Raw genomic sequence first — 24,218 nt, 5'->3', positions numbered from 1 at the left:
TCACGGTTTTGTTTCTGGGAGCTCACGAGCAACTTCCCAATGGGTCACCCATCCTGGGATTGCTCTAGCCCCTAACTCGCTTAACTTCGGAGTTCCTACAACTCCGAAGCCAGTGAGCTCCCAAAAGGCCTCGTGCTAGATGGATGCGGGTGTTCACATATAAGGCACATCACCCCCTCTCCGTTGGTTGATGTGGGATCTTACAATCCACCCCCCTTAAGGGCCTGACGTCCTCGTCGGCACACTCGCACCACACGGCAGAGTGGCTCTGATCTCTGGCCCTCACGGTTTTGTTTCTGGGAGCTCACGAGCAACTTCCCAATGGGTCACCCATCCTGGGATTGCTCTAGCCCCTAACTCGCTTAACTTCGGAGTTCCTACAACTCCGAAGCCAGTGAGCTCCCAAAAGGCCTCGTGCTAGATGGATGCGGGTGTTCACATATAAGGCACATCACCCCCTCTCCGTTGGTTGATGTGGGATCTTACAATCCACCCCCCTTAAGGGCCTGACGTCCTCGTCGGCACACTCGCACCACACGGCAGAGTGGCTCTGATACCAAATTGTCACATCCAAGGATCGGCTCCGCCGTAACACGATATTGTACGCTTTGGGCCCCCCCCTCTCTGGCCCTCACGGTTTTGTTTCTGGGAGCTCACGAGCAACTTCCCAATGGGTCACCCATCCTGGGATTGCTCTAGCCCCTAACTCGCTTAACTTCGGAGTTCCTACAACTCCGAAGCCAGTGAGCTCCCAAAAGGCCTCGTGCTAGATGGATGCGGGTGTTCACATATAAGGCACATCACCCCCTCTCCGTTGGTTGATGTGGGATCTTACAGTAAATTCGAGCAAAATCGATGGCATAAATGTAAATTCGAACAAAACTGATGGTCTAATCTTAAATTTGAGCAAAATCAATGGCACAACTGTAAATTCAAGAAACATCAATGGCATAATCGTAAATTCAAGCAAAATGATGGTATAATCGTAAATTCGAGAAAAATGGATGGCATAACAGTAAATTCAGGGAAAATAATGGCATAATCGTAATTCAAGCAAAGTTGATGTCGTAACTGTAAATTCAGGGAAAATCAATGGCATAATGGTAAATTCAATAAAAAAAGGCATAATCGTAAATTCAAGGACAATTGATGGCATAACTGTAAATTCAAGAAACATCAATGGCATAACGGTAAATTAAAGCAAACGAATGGCATAATCGTAAATTCAAGAAAAGTCGATGTTATAACTGTAAATTCAGACAAAATAATGCCATAACCGTAAATTCAAGAAAAATCAATGGCATAATCGTAAATTCGTGGAAAGCGAAAGGCATAATCGTAAATTAAAGCAAAAATGAATGGCATAACCGTAAATTCAAGAAAAATTAATGCCATAATCGTAATTCAAGCAAAACTAATGGCATAATCGTAAATTCAAGGAAAATGAATGGCATTACCGTAAATTGAAGAAAAATCAATGGTATAATCGTAATTCAAGAAAAAATAATGGCATAATCGTAAATTCAAGAAAAGTTGATGGCATAACTGTAAATTCAGACAAAATCAATGGTGTAACGTAAATTCAAGCAAAACTGATGGCACAATCGTAAATTCATGCAAAGTCGATGTTATAACTGTAAATTCAGGCAAAAATCAATGGTGTAACCGTAAATTCAAGCAAATTTAAAGGTTGTTGCTTCGGAATTTAAGGATAGTCCCAGATGAGGATGTTATTTGAGGATTACTTGGTTGCCTGGCCTTCCTAAAAAGAATTATAGTACATTTGTTTTATTATCGGACTATTTCTGTCTTTAACTTAACTGGTGCGAGATTGTGAGAGCATGTCCTCTTAACATTTCAGTGTCTTAACATATGGTCTTTTAACTCTTTCAGTCAAGGGACATTTATTTCCTAAAGAAACTCTTCAAGCTCAAGGGAGATGATTGTTTTGAATGAATGGCATACTTGTTTCAGTTGGTCAAAAGTTGATAGCAATTTTGTCTGGGATTTGCACTAATAACCAAATAGGAAAAATTACAGCACAATTAAAACAAGTACTCAAAGATTAAGCTTATTACTATAGTTTGTTAGTCTCTAAATACATAAAAAAACAATCGCAATTAATCAGCTAGAATCAAGAAATTCTCAAGACGTAACTTGCAATCCACTTTATTAAACCAAACACATTTCAAATTCTCAAGACATATTTGAGTACTTGTTGAGAAATACATTACAAATATGTTATTGAACATCTACAAATAACTTACACCACCACATATGCAAAATATACTACACAATTGGTACCACGAAACTTCACACCACATATGCAAAACATTCTTTGGAGTCTCAAATACTTCCCTTATGGACACACCAAACATGCATACTAAACACAGATGCATGGCCTTGGGCTAAGTTCTGCGTCCCCTCCTAGCCCTTGTGCTTCTTGGCTTCCTCCTCCTACTAAATGTCTCCACAAACCATTCGTGCTTCTTTGTTGTCCATATGTTCCCAACAACCACTCCAACTATCAGACCACTAACAACTCCTGGCACAACCACGTACCAATCTAGTGCAATTTGAAATACAGAGTCTTCATCATCTCCCACGATTGATGATGGTGGCCGCGTTGAGCTCTCAGAATCTTCACATTTCTTTGGCAGAGACTTTCCACACAGACCTGAGTTTCCTTCGTACGAGTCCTCCTGGAATGTATCGAATTGTTTGCCAAGTGGTATAGGCCCGGAGAGATGGTTATGGGATACATTAAAATATGCAAGGAAAGTGAGTTGTGCTAAATTACTCGGGATCCTTCCTGAGAGCTGGTTCTGGGAGAGATCTAACGATTCGAGAAAAGCCAAGTCCCCTAAAGATGAGGGGATGTGACCAGTGAGAGAGTTGTTGGAAAGGTTCAGCAAAACAAGGCCTCTTAGGTTCCCAACGGGACCTTCTGGAATCTCTCCTTCAAATCTATTACTTGACAGATCTATGACTGTGAGAAGATAAGGGGTCTTTTCATATTTCAACTGAACACCTTTACCACTTATTGTCATTGCGTAATCACTTTGAAAGTAACTTCCACCGACGACATCCGTATCTACTTCAAAGTAAGTTTGCTGGTTTTCGTCAACATATTTCATGGAATTCCAAATCTCGAAGTAGTTAGAGGGCAACATACCTGAGAAACCATTGTTAGATAAGTCAATGATGCGCAAATTTGGGAATTCATGTTTAGTTGCAGGCTTCCCAATTACGCCATGAAATCCATTGGACCGCAAAATGAGACTCCTTAATTCTGGAAGTGCCCCTAACCAAGATGGGAAGATGTCACTCATCTGATTGTTTGCAAAATTAAGAACATTTAACTGAGTACAATTCATCACCCCTCTTGGTAGCTTCCCCTGCAACTGATTATAACTAAAATCAACAATTCTCAGACTAGTTTTGCTTGGACATATTGGAGGAATATATCCATTAAAAAAATTGTTATGCAGGCCCAATACTTCCAAAACACTAGAGTTACCCAAACATTGTGGAAGCATGCCACTGAGGCTGTTGTTGGACAACCTGAGAACTTGGAGATTACTGAAGTTGCAGAACAGGGGTGAAATTTCTCCAGTATATTCGTTGTTTTCGACATCATATAATCTGATTGATTGCGGGGGAATTGGCAGAGGTCCTTGTAACATGTTAGACCCAAGACCCAGATAGTTCAGATTTGTCCATGGGAGAATGCCTGGATATTGGTCAAATCCTGTCAAAAAGTTGTCATAGAGACGGAGTCCCCACAAAGTTTCAATAGTTGCATTCCATAGCCATTTCGGTATTGGGCCGTGAATATAGTTCTCAGAAAGGTCTAGCTTAGTCAATTCGGATTGATTTTTCAAAAAATTTGGAAACTCTGTTAAGTTGCAGGAGCCCAGTGCTAGAGTTTGAAGCTTTGGAAGAGTAGCACTTAAATCATTTCTGATCTCCACAGATAACATGTTGTCCGATAATAGAAGGCGCTTCAACTTTTTGAGCTTGGAAAACTGATCAAACTCAACCAACCCACTCAAGTTATTACTGGAAAGAGAAAGATATTCAAGATTTTTGAGTTGGAAGAGCGACCTAGGAATTGGTCCTTGCAAATTGTTATCGCCAAGGCTTAGAGTGGTTAACTGGGTCAACTTCATAAGCCAAGATGGGATTTGACCAGATATTTCATTATCGGACAAGTCTAGAAATTCAAGTTGTGTCAGGTTAGACACAAAAGATGGGAATTCTCCCTTTATGTTGGTATCTCCAAGGCTCAAGTGGTAGAGTTTGGTTAGTTTTCCAACCCAAGAAAAAGAAACAGATAGCTTGCCTTTGGAAACGTCATTAAATGTAGACATGGAAAGGTAACCGAGTTGGGTAAGGTTTGCCAATGAAGAAGATGGAACATTGGGATGAAAATTACACAATGAGATGGCAAAAGTAGTCAAGGAATGAAGGTTTCCGAGGGAGTTAGGCAGTTGGCCAGAGAAATTCGTGTTGGCAACATTCAATTTCTTGAGGGCATTGCTCCTGTTAAAGTTAGGAAAATAACCGGTAAGGTATGAGTTACCATTCACATCAAGAACCTCTAAGTTTGGTAGGTGGAAGATGCCAATTGGGAATTCCCCATTCAACACACAAACGCCAAGTTGGAGAGATGTGAGAGAAGATGCATTGACCAAGATATCAGGCACAGTGGAGTACATCTCTACCCAATTAAGATGAAGTTGTTTTATGGCGGTCAAGTTCTGAACCAGGCTTCTCATGTTGGCATTGGTCAGTTTCAAAGGGAAACTATCATCATAAACTTTAACTTTGTGATAATTGAAAGACAGATCAAGGGTAGACAGCTTCGATAACTTTGAAATTTCTGGTGGAATTTCTCCGGAAAACAAGGAATTTGAAAGGTTGAGATATGTTAGATTCGAAAGATCATCACCGAACCTTGATGGTATTTGAGAGAAATTGAAGTGATTATCTGAGAGGTCAAGCCACTGCAAGTGAACAAGGCGGAAGAGAGTGTTGCTGGAATTGATAGAACCGTAGAGACAGCTGCTACGGAGATCAAGGCCGACAACATGGCCAAAGTCTTCATCACACTCAACACCATCCCATGAACAACAATTACTCCGATTCCCATCTCCTTCTCGCGTCCAAAATGAAACCTTCGGATAAGCAAGAGGATCTGCAGAAACAGACTTGTTAATTGCAAAGCTTTCCTTGAACTGCAGCAAGGCTGAGCACTCATCAACCTGGCCAAGTGCCTCATTCTGTGCAGGTGAAAAACAGTGAGTGGCATTGAGTAATAGCAAAATAAAACTACATACAGAAATAAACTTCGACCACCACGATTCCATTCCCATCGCAGCTTTGTTTTCTGATTATGTATGCTTAATTATGGCTCTCACACAATTAAGGGTGGAGAAATTATAAGCTCCTTTTATAGACACAGCTCATGCAAAATAACCAAGGAAAATGGGGATGCTTGATGAGCGGTGATGAAGCCAAATCAGTCACTCCAAGACTTAAAATCAAGTCGTCTGCAGGTTTGATATTTATTTTGCTGGAAGTATTGTTCCACAGAGTCTTTTGCATGTAACCACAAACATTGCTGTCAAACTAGAATTATTAAAAGTAGTGACATAATCGAACATGATCGCTTTGAACATAATTTGTGAACCCAAATGTGTTGCTGAGGAGAGGAGGGCATTTCCCTCCTCCACTCTCTTTTAATTCCATTTTGTTTTTTTAGGTTAGTGAAAAAAATCTTGTGGTGACTTGGTCTCAGTCATGTCAGTTTGGCATCTCTGTTTGAAATATGTCCAGTTGTGGTTCTACATGGAGGGCGGACAAGGCTACCGCCTGGCCCAAAATTTTCCAACCACAAAAAGTACGCATCTGTATCCCAACTCAAAAAATAATAATAATAATAAAAGAAACGTTATAACTACCAGTTTTTTTTTTTTTTTTTTTTGATAGGGTTATAACTACCCAGTTGATCTCTCCTATTCTTTACCTTTTGGCATCAACTTTTCTGCATTCGAGGATAAGGTTAATTACATTCCCTAACTAATGTATCTTTTTATATTTATTAATAAAATTCACTTGTAGTTAAATTTAGTATGTAAGTTTTGCATAATTATTTTTGAAATCATGGATCCACCACTAAATTTGCTTCATGTTCTACATTTTCTTCTAAATCCCTCTATAAAACTACACCATCCACTCAAACTTCTCACACCATCTCTTATATGTTCCTTCATTTCTCAGATTTTACAAAACACATTCTACTCTCAATGTCAAACTTGAGGAGGGTGTTGGAGAGGCAACTGAAAGAAAGGAAAGAAATCCGGCGTAGACGTGCTGAAGAAGATCGGGACTCCGATGAAGAAAAGGAACAAATGCTTGCAGCAGCGGTGTGTATGCTTAATCAATCAAGGCAACACCGTCGTCATCGTGCCCCGAATGTGGACAGACGTAGGGACTCTCGGGTAAGAATCTCTTGGAGGATTACTTTATCCCAAATTCGTTATATCCTGTTTCTAAGTTTCGAGAAAGATATAGAATGCAGCCACATTTGTTCCAAAAAATCATGCATGATATTTGTAATTACGACACATACTTCATTCAAAAGCATGATGATTAGTGCTTTGTTTGGAATTATGCTTTGTTTTTAATTATGCTTTATTTTGTGTGTGGTGTTTTTTGAAATTATGCTTTTTTATTATTATTATTATGCTTTTACGTATGGTTTGTTTTGTGTGTTGTTTGCAATAAATCAAGGTTTATTTTTAATTAATCTTTGTTTTGATGCTCAAATGTTTTTAATAAATAGTCATATTATTTAATGCTTTTTTTATTGAATAAAAAGGAAACAATACAACAAATGAAAGGATAATACAACAATACAACATATGGCAAAGGTGTTTCAATACAACTTAATGGTTTTCATTATTTAACCAATACATATTGCTAGGTCCGTCGTCATGGAAAAGTTTTCTTCTCATCACATCCCTTCGTCTATGCTTCCAATAGGCCTTTGTTTTAGGAGACATATGGCTCGTATCCATGGCCATGATTTTCATCTCTCTATCATACATGTCTTTTTCTTGTGCCTACTGCTGTTGAATTGCAAATGCTTCCTCTCGTGCCTTGTCCACTTCATCTCTTTTCAAGTCTCTCTCAATTCTTAGTGAGGTGTTCCTAGTAGGCAGGTAAAATTTTGGCTTCAAGATTTTAACATCATTTGTCTTTCTTAATAAGAATCAAGAGAAGAACAGAGAAGGGGCAGAGAAGGACAGAGAAGAGGGGAGTTTTATTATGGTTGCTTGGGGAAGTGATATGAGGAAAGTTTCCAACTCGTGTAAAATTCTGGAGGCTTCTATTTATTTACTTTTAAAAATATAAAATAACTTATAAAATGTGAACCTACATAAAAATTCGTTACCCGTTTGCACACGAGGACCAGAGAATTGACTTCCCATTTCAAGGCCTAATAAATATGGTTTTAGTATTTCCGTTTTTAATTGTATGTAAGATGTAATTCAGCCTAAAATATTTTGGCAAAGTATTTATTTCTTTATTAATATTTTGGCTAAGAATTTGTCAGTGTTAACACAAACTAAGCAAATAGTTAACAGAAAATGTAGTTCGTAGCTAGTCGAAAACGAGAGAGACGAGCAACTGTGAAATACATTACAAATATATTTTTGAACAAATACAAATAACTTACACCACCACGATTATTTTAATATAATAGCATGCACCACAACAATATAATATTCTTTGAAGGCTCAAATACTTCCCTTATGGAGTCACCAAACATGCATGGATAAACACACATACATGGCCTTGGGCTAAGTTCTGCGTCCCCTTCTCGCCCTTGTGCCTCTTGGCTTCCTCCTCCTGCTAAAAGTCTCCACAAACCATTCATGCTTCTTTGTTATCCATATGTTCTCAACAACCACTCCAACTATCAGACCACTAACAATTCCTGGGAGAACCACGTACCAATCTAGTGCAATTTGAAATCCAGAGTCTTCATCTTCTTCCACGATTGATGATGGTGGCCGCATTGAGCTCTCAGAATCTTCACATTTCTTTGACAGAGGCTTTCCACACAAACCTGAGTTTCCTTGGTACGAGTCCTCCTGGAAGGTATCGAATTGTTTGCCAAGTGGTATAGGCCCGGAGAGATGGTTATGGGATACATTAAAATATGCAAGGAAAGTGAGTTGTGCTAAATTATTGGGGATCCTTCCTGAGAGCTGGTTCTGGGAGAGATCTAACGATTCAAGAACAGTCAAGTCCCCAAAAGACGAGGGGATGCGACCAGTGAGAGAGTTGTTGGAAAGGTTCAGCAAAACAAGGCCTCTTAGGTTCCCAACGGGACCTGCTGGAATTGTTACGATATCAAATCTCAATCATAGGAGCAGATTGCTGCAGACCTTTAACTGATTCTGTTTCCTTCTCTAGTCCAGCAATCCCTGTAGTTTAGGCTGTAGTTATTACTTCTTTCCATATATGTTTCTGTACAATTTGCTGTATATCTTTGTAATTGTTATGACTGAATACACAAGCAATATACATCAGATTATCACTTTTCACATACTAAAGGGTCACCTTACTATTTGTAATATTGTATCTGATGTTGTTGCAATATTCTTGGACTACCATGTTCATCAATGTTTGACAAATGAATTTATCTGTGCTATCTATCCTTTCATGTGCAGCTCCAAAAGCAAAGTTCCTGTCTGGCCGTTCTTGATAGTTTCATACTTGGCCGGAGCATACACTCTTCTGCCCTATTATGTACTTCGGAGACCGCCGCCACCTCTTATTGATGAAAGTGAGCTCAGAAGATGGCCTCTCAACTTTCTGGAATCTAAATTAACTGCTGCGGTAGGAATTTTTCAACTTGCTTAAGCCAACTATTCTTGAATAGCATACACTCTCCAGTTTCTCTTATATCTTAAATCTTTCTTTAGATTATGCATCAGATCTGTACTAAAATTTTCGCATGGATAAATTCATGATTGCAAATAACATCAGTAATGACAGACTTTGATGAAATTTAATTTTGAACTTGGCCAGTCAAGCATACAAGATTGAATACCATGTTTTTACTGTAGTTGTAAGTGATTTATTTTATAAACAAGCACTATTATTGATTGTTCTCTGGACATATCATAGCCTCGGAGAGAAAGATTCAATTGATCTTGAGAGCAGCATCATTGATGTTTTTCCTTTATTTCTCCCTTCTTTTATGTGTACTTAGTCATAGATAAATGATGATAACTGCAGTGACAGCCGGAATTTATTAGCATAATCGACCTAAAGCAGGTTGATTATAGTTGTTTTACTAATGATATGCAGTAACATTGATTTTTCAATTTGTTTTGGAAAATGCAAGTAACTCCATTACGCATCAGGTAATACTTGCTGCAGGACTGGGTATAGTGATCTATGCAGGTCTAGCTAATGGGGCTGACTGGAAGGAATATTACCAGTACTTCAATGAAAGTAAATTTGTAAGTCACTCAACCATCAACACATACATTTCAGAGGTACTTCTTTAGTTTCTCATATCTGAAAAAGATTGGCTATTATTCTCTCATACAGGAAAACTATATGGTTAAAAAGTAGATCATAACCTACCAATAATAATACGTTGAAGTTCTGAAAATACTTGAAACTTAACATTTTCTGGTTCGGTTAACATTTTCTGGTTCGGCCTTAGTCATCGTTGTACATATAACTAAGTTATTTGCTCAAGTAAAGGCTGTTTCTTTTTCCTCATATATAGTGTAATGCAAACGTGAACATCTCACTGAATTGTGCCACATTTTGGAACTCTCATGACGCAGATTCACGTGATGAGCCTTGATTTCATTCTACTGTCTGCATTTGCTCCATTTTGGGTGTACAATGATATGACTTCCTGGAAATGGTGATTGTTTTGTTGATGTTTATATTTCTCCAAAGTTCAAGTTTTAAATTCCTTCAGCAATAGTTATTGTGGCACAATATTCAAACACTTACCTTTTTGCAGGTTTGACAAAGGCTCTTGGCTTCTATTTTTATCATTGGTGCAACTCCTAGGCCCTGCTTTGTATCTCGCCTTACAGCCACCACTATCAACAGAGCCTAATTCACTGAGCCCTACCAAGCCAAAATAGTATTTTAGAATCCAGAGAAGTTGTAAAATGGGTATGCAGATCGTTGATTGCAAACTGATCTGGCTCTGAATAGATTAATGTTGACAAGCTTTCCAAGAGTGGTAATACACATAAGCCTCAGTTGCAATAAAAGTTTAATACCTCTTCAGGAAATAAAGCAGGATACTTGGAGAATTCCTTAACCTGAAATCATTGTATCTGCACCAGAGATAGGAAGAAATAGCCAATCAATTAGTTATAAGATCATCAAGTCACAAGAACATTATTATCAAGTTGAGAATAATATATCTCAAAAAACTCAAATGAAGGAACAATCAGAGCTTTGAAGAATACTATTCTCAAAAGTTCATTGATGCCACAAGTCCACTCCCAACATTCAAAAACACACAAGCACAAACATCATAGGGAGAGAAAAAGTTGTGTTGTAGTGCCCAATTCCAATACAGGTGCACATAATTACGGGCTGCCAAATCACTTTTCTAATTAAGAGAAAAAGAAAGTGAGTAACTCTCCAACAAATTTTCTAAAAAAAATCTTACTGATTCTGCAGTGATCAAAAGTAAAAATATAAATAAATAAAAAATAGGAGGCACAGCACAAGTCCTCTCTCCCCCTCTTCAACTTTGTATATGGCTATTTTTTGGGGTGGACAGCCTGACACAGTCAGCCATTTCTGCAAAGGAGAAGCGTTTTACAAGGAATCAATGTCACAGGCCCATGGATCTTCTGGGTCACTCTGTTTCTGGTGCTGTCACATGTGGAGACTGAGCACTGAATTTGGGTTTCTACGGAAATTTTGAAATGTGAGACTTTGTGTTGTGAATGGAAACTGGGAATGAGAGTGGTTTGCAGAGCTCTTGAAGCTTCAGCCATGGCTATCCAAAGCCAGAGTAAAAAGAAGTGCCTTATCTGAGGTTATTGGTTTGTGGTCGTTTTTGCAGTTATTAAAGGCGCGCTATGACCTTTCTTGTCATGGTCTGAAACCTTAAGACGACACCGTTTTGGTAGACTCAGCTCACTACTAAAAAGCTACAGCTTGAATCGGAATATCAAAATCCTATAATCTTTCAATCTTCCAACATGTTGGCTAATGCCAACCTCATCTGCTGCAACTTCTTCTCCACCTTCCCATCTCTTCCTCTCAAAAACCCAACTTTCAGAACTTCATTACAAACCCAAAACCTAAAGGCCAGAATTTCACATTCCAAAACAACCTCAAAAGTTTCAATCTTTTCTGGAACCCACAATGGTAAAACTTCAATCTTTACATTTCAAAAGGGTCCTCTTCAAATTTGTCAGAGTACCTTAAATAGTCAGAAACCAGAAGACCCAGTTCTGAACGAGAGTGCTTCCTTGGAAAGTGAACTTGGTAAGAGTGAAAATGGTGCTGATGGAGGGAGCTGGACAACCTCAGTTTTGCTCTTTGTGTTGTGGGGTGCACTGCTGTACTATGTGTTCAATCTTGCTCCAGACCAGACCCCGGTATTGTAGAATTATGAATTTTTAATATATATATATATATATATATATATATATAAGTTCTTTTGTTTAGTATTTCATTTCTTTGCAACTTAATAAGCCAGAATTCGATCTGCTTTGTTGAAGTAGTTGTAGCTAGGAGCAAAGACATTTCATTGCAATTTATGCTTTTGTTATTGTTCTACTTATTTTTTTTTTGTTGACTAAATTACCTTTAGAAGGTTTAATTTCTTGTATTGAGAGAATAATGTTCCGATCTGAAATGATTACTTATGTCTAAGACACTATTAAAAGCAACAAGTGAAACTGTTCAAATGTCTAAGACACTGTCATGGCTGACTGTCCTTCCTAAGATGAATTAAAGCTTCTGGTTCTCCTTCATTCTGCTGTCCTAAATCGTGAATATGGAAAAACCAATAATCCCTAGCTGGAGTAAATTTTTTATTGAACTATTTCTTTCTTCTAAGTAAACTGGTGTGAGACAGTGAGAGCACGTCCACAAACATTTGAAGTCCCTGTTATTCATTAGATCTTTGCAACGACTACAAAACAAGCTTTTCTATCATCCCACATTTCGTATTCTTAACGGATGGTCCTTTAATATTTTCAGTCACAGGACATGTATTTCTTAAAGAAACTCTTGAATTTGAAGGGAGATGATGGTTTCAGAATGAATGAAGTTCTCGTGTCCGTCTGGTACATAATGGGTTTGTGGCCTTTGGTGTATAGCATGTTGCTGCTTCCAACAGGGAGAAGGTAATGTTATTTTCTTTGCTTCTCATTCAATTCTTTGATGATGTTATGTACTTCTTGTGCCCCCATTTTCCTTTTGTTTTGTGATTATGATTCTAATTTCTGTTTGTAGTGTATCTGAGATGAATCTTGGATATTTCCACCCTTAATATATTCAGTATTTTCTTGGAGGAATTTCCACCCTTGTATCTGCAGCTGTGGCAATGTTCTTTAAGTTTCCTGTCCATCAATATTTCACAATCGGATTTTATCTGAATTATCCATCCTTTTATTTGTAGCTCAAAAAGCAAAGTTCCTGTCTGGCCTTTCTTGATACTTTCATTCTTTGGTGGGGCTTATGCTCTTCTTCCCTATTTTGTGCTTTGGAGACCACCACCACCTCCTGTTGATGAAAGTGAGCTGACAAAATGGCCTCTCAACTTTCTTGAATCTAAATTAACTGCTTGGGTAAGAAACTTCTCACTTCTTCTTCATGCTTTTATGTTGTTTGTGATATATCAAAAGATTGATTTAAACATGCAGCTGTTATTGTTGCTGTACTAATGATAGCTGAATATAACTGCAGTAACATCGATTTTTCACTTTGTTTTGGAAAATGCAAGTAACTCCATTACACATCAGATATCACTTGCTGCAGGATTGGGCATCGTTATCTATGCAGGTCTAGCCGATGGGGCTGACTGGAAGGAATATTATCAGTACTTCAATGGAAGTAAATTTGTAAGTAACTCAACCATTAACACATATTTCACCGGAATTTCTTTAGTTTGTTATATTTGAAAAGGATGGCTATCATGCAACACATTGAACGTCTGCATTTTCCTATAACTTATGTGCTCAAGTGCTTCTTTTTCATCATTATTAGTTTAATGCAAACATGTAAGACCTCACTAAAATGTCCCACATTTGGGAACTTCATGATGCAGATCCATGTGATGAGCCTTGATTTCACTCTGCTATCTGCATTTGCTCCATTCTGGGTCTATAACGATATGACGTCCCGGAAATGGTGATTGTTTTTATGTTTATATTTCTCCTAAGTTTCTGGTCAAAAGTCCTCTAGCAATGGTTATTGTGGCGCAATATTCACACGCTCTTTTGCAGGTTTGACAAAGGTTTTTGGCTTCTCTTTGTGTCATTGGTGCCACTCATAGGCCCTGCTCTGTATCTTGTCTTACGGCCATCTCTATCAACAGAAGCTAATTCACCGAGCCCTACTGATCCGAAATTGCACCATGAAGAAGACGGATGAAGCTTACTCTACAGGCAAGGAACGTATACAATCATTCAGGAACAATTTTAATGTTATCCCAGTTATACATACCACAATTAGCTTCTCATACAAGTGGAACTCAGATCTTTCTTCTGATGGGAGACTTATTAGATGCTTGAAGCTTGATGTAGCTTAACACATCGACGAACTAGGATTTTCACATTGCTTTAGATGCATGTTGTAATTACCATTTAAACAACGTAGTTTCTACCAACAACGTCCAAGTTTGAAGGATATGAAACTCATTTCCGTTTTATACTTTTTGTGGTCATTGTAATTAGGCACCAAGAATCTTTTCAGTTATCTTAGGCAGCAGTTGTGCTCTAGCATATTATTCTTCCCAACTATCATGTGAAACATGCTTACTCCCTCTTTCATGCCATTCAACCGCATCAAACTAAAACTTAGAAGTAGCCGCTTTTTTTTATACAAGCGATATCAGGGTAGGGGGATCGGAACAGATGATCTCAGGTGCAAAAGTAATAGCGTTGAAATTACTGAGATATAGAAAATTTTGGACCAACAAATACCAAAATATATAGCGCAACCTAGGGAAACACATAAACCATTCTTGTTCACGCATACAACTTCTGCAGCTCATTTTTGAACTTGGACTTGATCTGTTCCCTCTTAATCTTCATAGCAGCAGTAACCAATCCAGACTCGGGTGTCCATGGATCGGCTAACAACTGAATCTTTGCAGGAGTTTCAAACTTGTCCAATTTTGCTGCCTTTGCTACCTGTACAAGATTTTTCATATTTAGATCGGACAAAAAGGCTCTCAACTCTCAGCAATCATCTAGTGGATATTAAGTAAAGATGAACAGACCTTAGAGAGGGATTGCTGAACCTCAGTGACTGTTTCAGCTTTTCCACACAGCTCAGAAAAATCATTGTATTTGATGTCGGCTTCTTGGGCCCACTTCTCGAGGGCCTGACGTGCAGGGACAACTAAAGCTATGCAGTAGTTGTGGGAGGGATCTGCATATGCCATAATATTATCCACGTAATTACTTGATTGTAACGAAGCCTCAACCTGCAAGCAAGGCAGCGACCAATGTAATTAGCATCCCACAGAAAGTTACAGGGTGCTTTGTCTGGCAACATAATTTACCAGAAATAATATATAAATTTTAAACGCACCTTTCCAAGGGAAATGTACTCTCCATGCTGGAGTTTAACGATATCCTTCTTCCTATCTATAATTTCAAGGCATCCATCAGGATGAAACATTCCAATGTCACCCGTATAAAACCAGCGCATGCCCTTCTCATCAACCTGTAGCATGTAATGAGTCACCAATCATCAGTTCAGTGCCCCTATCTAGAGGCTGTGATGAATGAGGATCATGATGAAACACATGCACATACACAGAAAACCGCATACAGGCTCATTAGAGAATTCACCTTATACACCTCATCAGTCTTTTCTTGATTCTTAAAGTAACCAGCAGTTACACTAAATCCCCCTACTACAATCTCCCCACGAGGCATAGGCTTGTCAGATGCCAAGTATCCTCCTTCTTTCCAAGAAACAAGCTGCATCATCAAATAAAAGACAGCTTTAATATTCAACTCTAAATCCTACCTAGTATATCACACACATATACAGCATAAATTCCTGATAAGATGTACAATATCACGTCTTCCTTTGTTCAGTGAAACTTGCAGAAATTGAAACTAAAAGTCAGATATAAACATATATTCTCATACTCATAGGAAGTAGTCAATTAGGACTAATCATCTAAGAATAAAAAGGAAGGCAGTACTCTCAGAACAAAAGCTAGAATAACTGAATAATGTGCTGGGCATGACACTCAGATAATATTCTCCTTTTAAAAAATCCTGCTCTGGTCATAAATTTTCAGTAACTTTTTTCCCAGGAAATAAGTAATTTAATATACCTTAATGTAGCCACAAGGAAGGGGTGGGCCAACACGGCCCACTGTTGTGTCATCCCACTCAGAAAATGTAGCTCCAGCAAATGTTTCTGTCAAGCCATATCCTTGCCCAATAGGAGCCCTGTTTAAAAACCATGGCATGCAAAATTAACTACATTTTACACATGATTAGAATCAACAGCACACTTGTGACAATATGAATTGTACAATGATAAACAAATAGGTACAGATACTACTCCCAACACATTATAAGCACATAAGCACTTTCCACCCAGAAAATGCATTTGCCCTAATCAAATAGAGGGCTCACTTCAATTATTGGCATTAATATCTATGAAGAAAAAAAGAGAGGTTATTTGTTCAACTATCTGGTTATCTCAAGATGAGAACGCACTTACCCCATGCAGATATTGATGAACCGCTGTGACTCAGCAGACAATGGAGCACCACCACAAAGCATAAAGCGAATGCGTCCTCCGAGTACTGAGCGTATCTTTGTGAAGACAACGGCATCCCACACCATCCTTTCCAAACCCCAAGCCCCAAACCAGCTTCCTTCTACAGCTGCCAGTCGCCGTCTAAATCCAAGGTTAAAAAGATTCTTTGCTAGCCCACCTTTCTCCTCAACCTACAATACTTCAAAGTGATTAGCCTAGAAAGGATACTAGACCTATATGGTTGAATCACATATGCTAAACAACCACATACAAGGTGAATAATATCCACTTCACCTTTTTCAGAACTCCATCTCGAACACGATCTAAAATAGCAGGAACTGCTGTCATGATGGTTGGCTTTAACATAGTTGCATCTCCCTTGGTTCCTTTCTTAATTTTATTTGAAGTGTCTGTGAAAGTCAATGCTGAACCATAACCAATTGAACAACCTGCAGCCAGCATCACAGACTGGACAAGCACATCATAATTACAATTTAATAAATGTAAAGTAGTAATACAAATATTAAAACAAAGGTACCTCAGCAGCCAATTCGAAAACGTGAGCTAGGGGCAAGTACGCCAAGTATACATCAGTGCTACCCAGACTTGGAACCACTGTCATGACAGCTGCAGTAGTGGCTACAATGTTCCCATGAGTTATCATGACACCCTACATCATTATAAACTAAAATCATTTAAAGGAAAATGAACAACATTGGGTAATAGGAAATAACTAGTCATGCTCCAATATTTTACAGTACATTATTCAACTAAAGTTGATTTGAGAATGGGCACATGGCCAGATAGATAAGACTTGTGAATACATGGAGAAGGATTTGCATACGAGTTCTTACATCATAGTAAGTAGTTAAGTACTCAAGTTTCTAAACTATGTTGTCTTAGGGAATCTGCAATCCAAAAGAAAGCAACATACTATTTTCAACAGATGGCCAAATGGACAGATTTACAAAATATGATTGTTCTGGATCTCAAATAGCAAACAACAGATTTGCAATAAGGGTCAGGAAGCGAAACAAACCTTTGGTAGACCTGTACTGCCACTTGTATACATGACAACAGCAATATCATTTTTGGAAGGTAACCTTGGATGAACCGTACCCTTCTGTCCAAGCTTCTCAACTTCAGAAAAGGATGCAACTTTCCAATTGCTCATACTTCCAGAAATGCTAGTATCTGAACTTCCCTCATCTTCAAAATAAATAACATTTTGAATAGTGTTTAGGCTTGAGCTTATTGCGGCCAGCTTTTTCAACTGCTTGGCATCACAGATCAATGTCGATACCTGGGTCTGTTAAAAAGCACTAATGAGGAGTTTCTTTTTTTATAGGTATACAGTGTAATTTTTATAATATAAATCACCCACATGTTCGTGGTTAAATAAACTCATGAAGAACAGGAAAGCAGTGATTTTACCACCAACCTCATTGAGGGAGTGAATTAGGGCGTCCTCTCCTAGTGAAGAATAAATAGTAACAACAGTAACATTCTGCCGGAAGCATCCCTGGAATCCAAAACCAACTATTTTTAGAACTGCCTCTGCACTCACAACTTCATACACAAAAATAAAAGAAACGACAACAGACACCACAAATCAGGCATTAAAAAAAATTGACCTGAAAGGCTATAAACCACTCTGCGCGGGTATCTGAAAAAATTGCAGCACGGCTATCCACATTATGACCTAGATTAATAAGCCCAGATGCAAAGTTGCAAGCACGATCAAACACTTCTCTGTAAGTTTGCCATTCATAATCTCCCAAGTGAAGCTTCTCAAACTTCCTTCCATCGCTAGCTGTGACAAATTCCCTTCCAATAAACTTCCTTGTTCCAAGAAATTGATTCTGTGAATACTTTTTACAGGATAGTTCAAACAGGGCTGCCATAGTTGTGGCTCCTTTCTGAGGAACTTCAATCAACTCAGTTACCCGAGCATTGCGCATTGCGTAACCTGCCTCGCCACCAACTTCCGCTGGAACTCCCCTTTGCTTCCCCCTTTTCTTTCCCATGAAAATAGGGGACAGCAAGACAGGTATAAGCACGGCAACAATAACAGCACCAACAATGCCATATGTCCCATAGCCTTTCAGAATGGAAAATTGATCTCCAACAACCAAATCGTCTTGCGCAGGTGAGTTGAACAAAATTTCTTCAGAATTTTCCATCACTGAATGTTTATTAATATGAATTTATTCCTTCTGAATAGACCAAATTGTTACCTAAAATAGATGACACTGTTAAATAAGGAAATCATTTTTAATGTTCGAAACAATCGCAGTGTCTAATCTTTAGTATAACTACAGTTATGTGTAGAACTAACATATGCACATACACTACATGACTAAATCAGGCAAAATGAAAAAATAAATAAATAAATAAGGAAACGCACGCATGTGAAGTATAACATCATCGTCAATGAAAATTGATAACTGTCATCACAATTCTGTGACTTTCAGGTTACGAAATATCAAACAGAATTCAGATTTCAAACAACTTCCAGCTTTGAAACGCATCTTATTCTGTAGAAAATAAAAATAAAAACTTAACGTATTCTTCATGATCAAACTAAGGAAATAAATGGATTCTTCATTAACGAACAACACTTCTGGGAAAATAAATATCTGACGAGACGATGATCATACTTCTAATTTCAACCAAAAAAAATTTGAAACTTCTGAGAGCAACCCCACCACTAATCGAAACCCAGATGTCAGAACATTTCAATCGTTAGGTAGGATCAGTCAGAGAGTTATCACAAAAAATGAAATTCTTAAAACTGAAAAGCAAATACAACACAAACCCCATGCTGCAAAACTTTTGGGTTCGATCAAAATACTCACTCGTCGCACATGATGAAGATGAACAGCCACCACACTATAAGCTAACACAAGGAACAAATTTGAATGTGAAACATCAAACAGAAACTCCAATTACCACCAAATCCATAAAAGACTATGAAAATGTTATTCATCAAGAAGTAAAAATCAACCTTGAAACAAAATTAAAAACAAGTCTTGTAAGAAAACACCACCTATCACAAATAACACACAGTGATCATCACCACAAGAAAATAGCATAAAAACAAAGGTGGGTTTGCCGAAAAATTCACCTCTCTGAATTCAAAGCCAGCGAATCCTTGGATGCTATCAAAAAGACTCGATCTTTGAGCTTGAAAAAAGCAAAGCAAAGCAAAGCATATGAAGGTGGCAGCAAGACAAAGGTTGGGGATGCATTTACGTATATACCCCCAGATATATATTAACAAATTATCGAAAACGACATGTCTGATTTAGGAGACTTTGGAATGATGACCAATCTCAGTGAGGGTTGGTTTCGGTATTTTACTTATCATAACCGCACGGTCCAAGTTTAGAACTTTCAAAATCGAGATATTTCAGAAAATTAAAACTTCCAGAATCGAGCTCCCTGCTTCAACGGGGCGCAAGAATAACGAGTCAGCATGCTGATTATGCATATGTCACGTGCAAGCTTGGACAAATGGCGTAATCTGTGTCGTCTTGAGAAAGTGGAACGTGAGCGATTACATAATCTGTGATCCGACTTTATTGACTTCGGGTTTCATATGATTGATGGACAGCGGTTCATTTCATAGAATGGCAGTGTAGCAAGCACTACAATAATCCTTTTTAGTTCACAATAAATACTAAATAATGTTTTTTTTTAATTAGGTGGGGGAGTATTAATATATTATAGGGTTGTTTCAAAATTGTCTCCTTCGTGAATCGAACTCGGATTCACTTGGAGAGAAGGGGAGAATTTAGCCCATTTTTTCACTGTACTGCCACTCCATGTGCAATTTGCATCTCAAATAATACTGAGTTAAAATATTTTTCCTTTGTTGAAATGTTATCATGGCATTGGTTTTGTTATGGTAAATACATAATCATGTGACGGAAGACGAAAAAGGTGGTGCATTTGCAAGCATGGTGGAAGCTAATGAAACATACATGGCAATTGACCCCTACATAACCAAGCAGATGATTCTAAGAGTCTTCTTCTAATTCTTGTGCTATCTGCTAGCAAGAGAAGCGCATAGATATAAACATTGAACTATCAATCAGTTCATCGATCAGATTGATCGATAAAATCGTGTAATTTATCTAAACACAATGTGCAGTCTTGATTGATAGTCTTGCCGACTGAGACAGAGAAATGTTAACAAAAGAATAGAACTCTGTTTGAATATATCTCATACTCTAGGCTGATCACAAAACAGTAAGTGTCTAAGTCTCAATATATGATGACAATCATTCATACAGAGCACACAAAAGATGCCTAACTAGAATCACAAGCCAATAATTGACAAAGTCTCTAAATTAGTGATAATCTAACTTTGGATGTCCATGCCACAGAGTAGACCGAGGGGCAAACTAATGGTTCATCTCATCTTCTAGCTTAGTGCCTCTTGCAGTAGTGCCTAGTGACAATGGAACCATAGGACGCAAAGAGTGATATTGGAACCTGCGTGCAACTTCTATTGGGAAGCTTAAGTATATGTCTACCTTCCGTAAGGGTGGTAACGACTACTGCCGCCATAACCTGCCCTACTACCGTACAAGCTTCGAGTTCCACCATAACTAGCACCAGGTCCTGAATCATAACCATCAGCAGAGCCTGAACCATCATAACCACCATAGCCCCTAGCTTCACGGCCATATGCACCTAACCCACTACCACCATATCCCCCACCAATCCCTCCACCATAAGAACCAAAGCGACTAGAATAACCGAATGACGACTCTCCACGATAACCAGAAAAAGCACCACCACCACCAAAGCCCCCAAAACCACCTCCAAAATCATTACCATCTGGATATCCACCATAATCACCAAACCTACTGCCAAAACCTCCCAGTGACCTATAAGAAGCAGGGCCATAACCTCCAGCACCATAACCACCAGGACCGAAACCACTCATGGAGTCTCCAAATCCACCGAAACTATCATTGTAAGGGTGTGCCCTAGAGTCACTACCAAATGCAGGAACATGTGCTGGGTTTGAGGCCTTCTTTGGTGAGGCCTTCTTGATCTCAACCTACAATAAAGAAGTGAGTTAACCTAGGCTTATACTTCGCAAACCTTTTGTGAGACCCAGATTTAGGTAGAGGGAGAAAACCTCTGCATTAAAAAACCTCTGCATTAAGTCCACTACTGATGAAATATGGATAGTGAAAAAGTAAGTTGACTGAAACTATGATACAAATATACAACAAAATTCTGAGAATTCTGAGAATACTTTGAAGGAAAACCTTCAAATATTCCTCTATACATAACATGTCCATATACACCGAACACCTTAAATGAACATTGCCAATAACTCACCTGTGTACCAGCCATATCAATCCTATTTCCATTTGCAAGAACATTATCAACAACTTTTTCGTTGTCAAATACAACAAATCCAAAACCTCGAGAGCGCTTAGTGACATGATCACGTATGATCTCATGCTCCACCACCTTTCCAAATTGTGAAAAGAAACTTTTGAACTCATCTGATGTTCAAATAAAAAAGTTGAGGGAGAAGAAACAATTCATCAGTTGTGCAACAATAAACATAGCATCAGAATACAACCAATGGACAAAAATAATACAACAAACCTTCAGTAACTGTGGTTGGAATCCCGCCAACAAAAATTTTCTTTGTTTTGAAATCATTTCCCTGTCCAGAACCCTTTGGAATGGTTCTCTTTATCTCAACCTGGTGAAAAATTCATGCCACTAGTCACAATCAAATTATTGGACACAACGTTACATAAAAGAAAATTCTCGAAAAGAACAGTTCAATTAAAATTTAACGGGAGAAACATCATAAGAGCTAAATACCTGAATAGAAACTCAATATCAACTATCAAAACTTGATTAAAATTAAGCTCAAAATTTACTAATTGAACCGTAACATGCCTATTTCATATCATAGCATACCAATAAAAGACACAATTCCCCATTTTCGGACTATTGAAAGGAACATCAAATCCATATAATATCCATTGATTTCATTCTCAAGAAAACAACTAAAATAACCCAACAAATTATTCTACAATTAGTTGAACTAATCAATTTAATTTAGGCCTTTGATTTTAGTTTGCTCAAATCTCTGTTTGGCTTCTGAGAAGCTGTTGGAAAAGAATAAAAAATAGTTAAATGGTTCAGTCGGGATGCATTGCAGTTATTTCTTCATAAATTATAACATGTGAAAGAGCTATAAGTTGTGATTCAAAGCCTAGCTTTCTTATGTTGTTTGTTTTCTTCTATTGTTTTGTAGGATTTTGGGGAAGAGATAGAAGGCCGTCATGCATGTTGTTCAGGGGCATATGATGAAGTCCTACTGCTTGCTACATATAATTGATTTACAAACATTTATGCCATTGCCAGTAGCAAGAAAAAGAAACATTCATGTAGCTTTTCTTTTCTTAATTGAAGCACAGATCTGTTTTTGTTCATTTTTGTCTTCTTTTTTTTCATTAAGAATTGACTGATCAGTTTTTTTTTTGTGTTCATTTTTCTCTTAACTTTTTTTTTTTTCCATTTAATTTTGTACTTGCAAGGGAAGAAAGTGATGTGTAGTTTAACCAATTGAACGAAGCTTCAAATGTATGAAATCGTGTCTTCAATATTGCAAAAAAACACAATGATTATGTACTAATTAAACTCTTGGAAAGTCATGCGACGTGCGAGTGGCAGAATAAAAGACCTCCATGATTTATGCAATGATTATGTACTAATAAAACACTTGGAGAGTCAAGCATAGTAGGAAAAAAAAAACCCCCTCTCGCAGGCGCGGGAGGGCGCAGAGAGGCTAGTATATTAACAAATGGAGGAAGAGGATGACAATTACCTGCTTGTCATTGATTACATGAGTCTCTTCCATAACTTGGTCAACAACTGAAGGATCCGCATAGGTGATGAACCCAAATCCCCTAGGTCGACCAGTTTGCCGGTCTTTCATGATCACAGAGTCTATTATCTCCCCATACTTCTCAAAGTACTTAACGAAGGTATCTGTGACCGGATAATTCAACAAACACATTGCACGTAGATATGAGAAAATTGAAGAAAACACATCAAAATTTCACAGCAAAGCAAAGTTGGAAACTGCTAACAAAGTCCATAGAGCATCGATTTCACTGACTTGAAGAACATACCCACCCGAGTTTGCATACAGAATTACAATGAGAAGTTGTTAAAACTAAAACTAAAGACTGGAAAGCAAAAATCCACAATTTCTCAGAAACGAAAAACACCCATTAAGATTTTGATGGATCATAATCATGATATACACTGTTAACAAAAGCTTAAAAACCATAATATCGCGGAATTAAAGAATACCCATAAAATTTAATAGAAGAAATCTTACCCAAGGTGGTGTCTTTAGCTAAGCCACCGATGAATATCTTTCTGCAACAACAAAAAAACACACAAAAACAATAACCAATTAGCATAATCGCAGCTACAGATAATTCAACTCTTTCGAGAGAGAAAGAGAGAGATTGAGGACGAACCCAGGGCTAGCACCGTCGCCTGAGTGAGGGTTATGGTTACTCTTCTTCGAAGCCATGTTCGTCTGATTTGGTTTGGGTTTTGGGATGTATCAGCGATTTTGGTTTTGGAGTGCCAACAAGTAATAACTAAATAAACAGAGTGCCAAAACAAGCAAGGCAATTTTGAAGGCGGTGAATAGAGCAAACAAAGCTAGGGTTGGGTTTGGGCCAAACATAATGCCCCAATTTTGATCCAATATGTTGCCTTAGGCCGTGCGCAAGACCAAAAGCTCACGTTGGCATTGAACATAATTGTTTTTTTTTTTTTTTCTTTTAATAAGCAGTGAACATAATTGTTGATGGGGTTTTGATTTTTTTTTTTTCATCCCATAATTTTATATCAACCATTTAATGCCTAAATAATGTCGAAATTTTTGTTAAAAATTTAAGTGCTTTCTAAGAAACTACATAGTGCCTGTTTGACATTACTTATTTGGGGTGATAAGTAATTTTTAAAAAAGTCCAGCTCGTTTGGTAAACTTTGAGAAAATCACTTATTTTTAAAAATTACTGTGAGAGAAAGCTATAAGGAAAAACAGCTAATGAGGTGCTTTTATTTTCTGATTATGCGGGAATCAGTTTCGAAGAGACGCTGGATTTAGTGAT

At 38.0% G+C, this 24,218-nt stretch overlaps 4 protein-coding genes and 1 long non-coding RNA gene across 7 annotated transcripts; 1 reads left to right on the top strand and 4 right to left on the bottom strand.

The window, feature by feature from the left end:
- LOC109948272 (receptor-like protein 12) lies at positions 2,143-5,625 on the bottom strand. Its single transcript, XM_020560752.1, has one exon. The coding sequence runs from the start codon at positions 5,376-5,378 to the stop codon at positions 2,409-2,411; it is 2,970 nt and encodes a 989-aa protein (XP_020416341.1). The 5' UTR covers positions 5,379-5,625; the 3' UTR covers positions 2,143-2,408.
- Positions 9,525-11,086, bottom strand: LOC109948273. Of its 2 annotated transcripts, XR_002270887.1 has the most exons (4): positions 10,527-11,086; positions 10,335-10,391; positions 10,057-10,176; positions 9,525-9,955 (listed from the first exon to the last, which is right to left on the bottom strand). It is a non-coding gene; the product is annotated as an uncharacterized LOC109948273 (long non-coding RNA). The 2 variants fall into 2 exon arrangements; XR_002270886.1 differs by having other exon boundaries at positions 10,335-11,083.
- LOC18783660 lies at positions 11,178-13,954 on the top strand. Its single transcript, XM_020560754.1, has 6 exons — positions 11,178-11,675; positions 12,283-12,428; positions 12,704-12,872; positions 13,047-13,145; positions 13,352-13,434; positions 13,530-13,954. Exons 1-6 carry the CDS (start codon positions 11,274-11,276, stop codon positions 13,675-13,677), a joined length of 1,047 nt encoding a protein of 348 aa, XP_020416343.1. The 5' UTR covers positions 11,178-11,273; the 3' UTR covers positions 13,678-13,954.
- On the bottom strand, positions 14,052-19,266 carry LOC18782288 (long chain acyl-CoA synthetase 8). Of its 2 annotated transcripts, XM_007216956.2 has the most exons (12): positions 19,163-19,266; positions 17,670-18,272; positions 17,477-17,557; positions 17,075-17,344; positions 16,574-16,705; positions 16,330-16,503; positions 15,997-16,226; positions 15,602-15,719; positions 15,105-15,236; positions 14,842-14,976; positions 14,528-14,734; positions 14,052-14,438 (listed from the first exon to the last, which is right to left on the bottom strand). In XM_007216956.2, exons 2-12 carry the CDS (start codon positions 18,216-18,218, stop codon positions 14,274-14,276), a joined length of 2,193 nt encoding a protein of 730 aa, XP_007217018.1. In that variant the 5' UTR covers positions 18,219-18,272; positions 19,163-19,266; the 3' UTR covers positions 14,052-14,273. The 2 variants fall into 2 exon arrangements, with proteins under 2 accessions (XP_007217018.1, XP_020416342.1); XM_020560753.1 differs by lacking the exon at positions 19,163-19,266 and having other exon boundaries at positions 14,097-14,438; positions 17,670-18,287.
- On the bottom strand, positions 20,134-24,111 carry LOC18781652 (heterogeneous nuclear ribonucleoprotein 1). Its single transcript, XM_007215549.2, has 6 exons — positions 23,574-24,111; positions 23,429-23,469; positions 22,910-23,073; positions 21,673-21,772; positions 21,397-21,566; positions 20,134-21,109 (listed from the first exon to the last, which is right to left on the bottom strand). Exons 1-6 carry the CDS (start codon positions 23,627-23,629, stop codon positions 20,573-20,575), a joined length of 1,068 nt encoding a protein of 355 aa, XP_007215611.1. The 5' UTR covers positions 23,630-24,111; the 3' UTR covers positions 20,134-20,572.

This window comes from Prunus persica, chromosome G3 (assembly GCF_000346465.2).
Source record: "Prunus persica cultivar Lovell chromosome G3, Prunus_persica_NCBIv2, whole genome shotgun sequence".
In the NCBI taxonomy this organism is placed as follows: Eukaryota; Viridiplantae; Streptophyta; class Magnoliopsida; order Rosales; family Rosaceae; genus Prunus; species Prunus persica.
This window is presented reverse-complemented; position numbering and strand designations above follow the sequence as displayed.

Coding starts and splice junctions, on each gene's coding strand:
- LOC18781652 (XM_007215549.2), bottom strand. CDS start 23,629: ATGGCTTCGAAGAAGAGTAACCATAACCCTCACTCAGGCGACGGTGCT. Junction 21,567..21,672: donor TCCAACCACAGTTACTGAAG/GTTTGTTGTATT, acceptor TTTGAACATCAG/ATGAGTTCAAAAGTTTCTTT. Junction 21,110..21,396: donor TTGATATGGCTGGTACACAG/GTGAGTTATTGG, acceptor TCTTTATTGTAG/GTTGAGATCAAGAAGGCCTC.
- LOC18783660 (XM_020560754.1), top strand. CDS start 11,274: ATGTTGGCTAATGCCAACCTCATCTGCTGCAACTTCTTCTCCACCTTC. Junction 11,676..12,282: donor TTGCTCCAGACCAGACCCCG/GTATTGTAGAAT, acceptor TAATATTTTCAG/TCACAGGACATGTATTTCTT. Junction 13,435..13,529: donor GATATGACGTCCCGGAAATG/GTGATTGTTTTT, acceptor GCTCTTTTGCAG/GTTTGACAAAGGTTTTTGGC.
- LOC18782288 (XM_007216956.2), bottom strand. CDS start 18,218: ATGGAAAATTCTGAAGAAATTTTGTTCAACTCACCTGCGCAAGACGAT. Junction 16,706..17,074: donor GCAGTACAGGTCTACCAAAG/GTTTGTTTCGCT, acceptor ATAATGATGTAG/GGTGTCATGATAACTCATGG. Junction 14,439..14,527: donor TTCAGCAATCCCTCTCTAAG/GTCTGTTCATCT, acceptor AATCTTGTACAG/GTAGCAAAGGCAGCAAAATT.
- LOC109948272 (XM_020560752.1), bottom strand. CDS start 5,378: ATGGGAATGGAATCGTGGTGGTCGAAGTTTATTTCTGTATGTAGTTTT.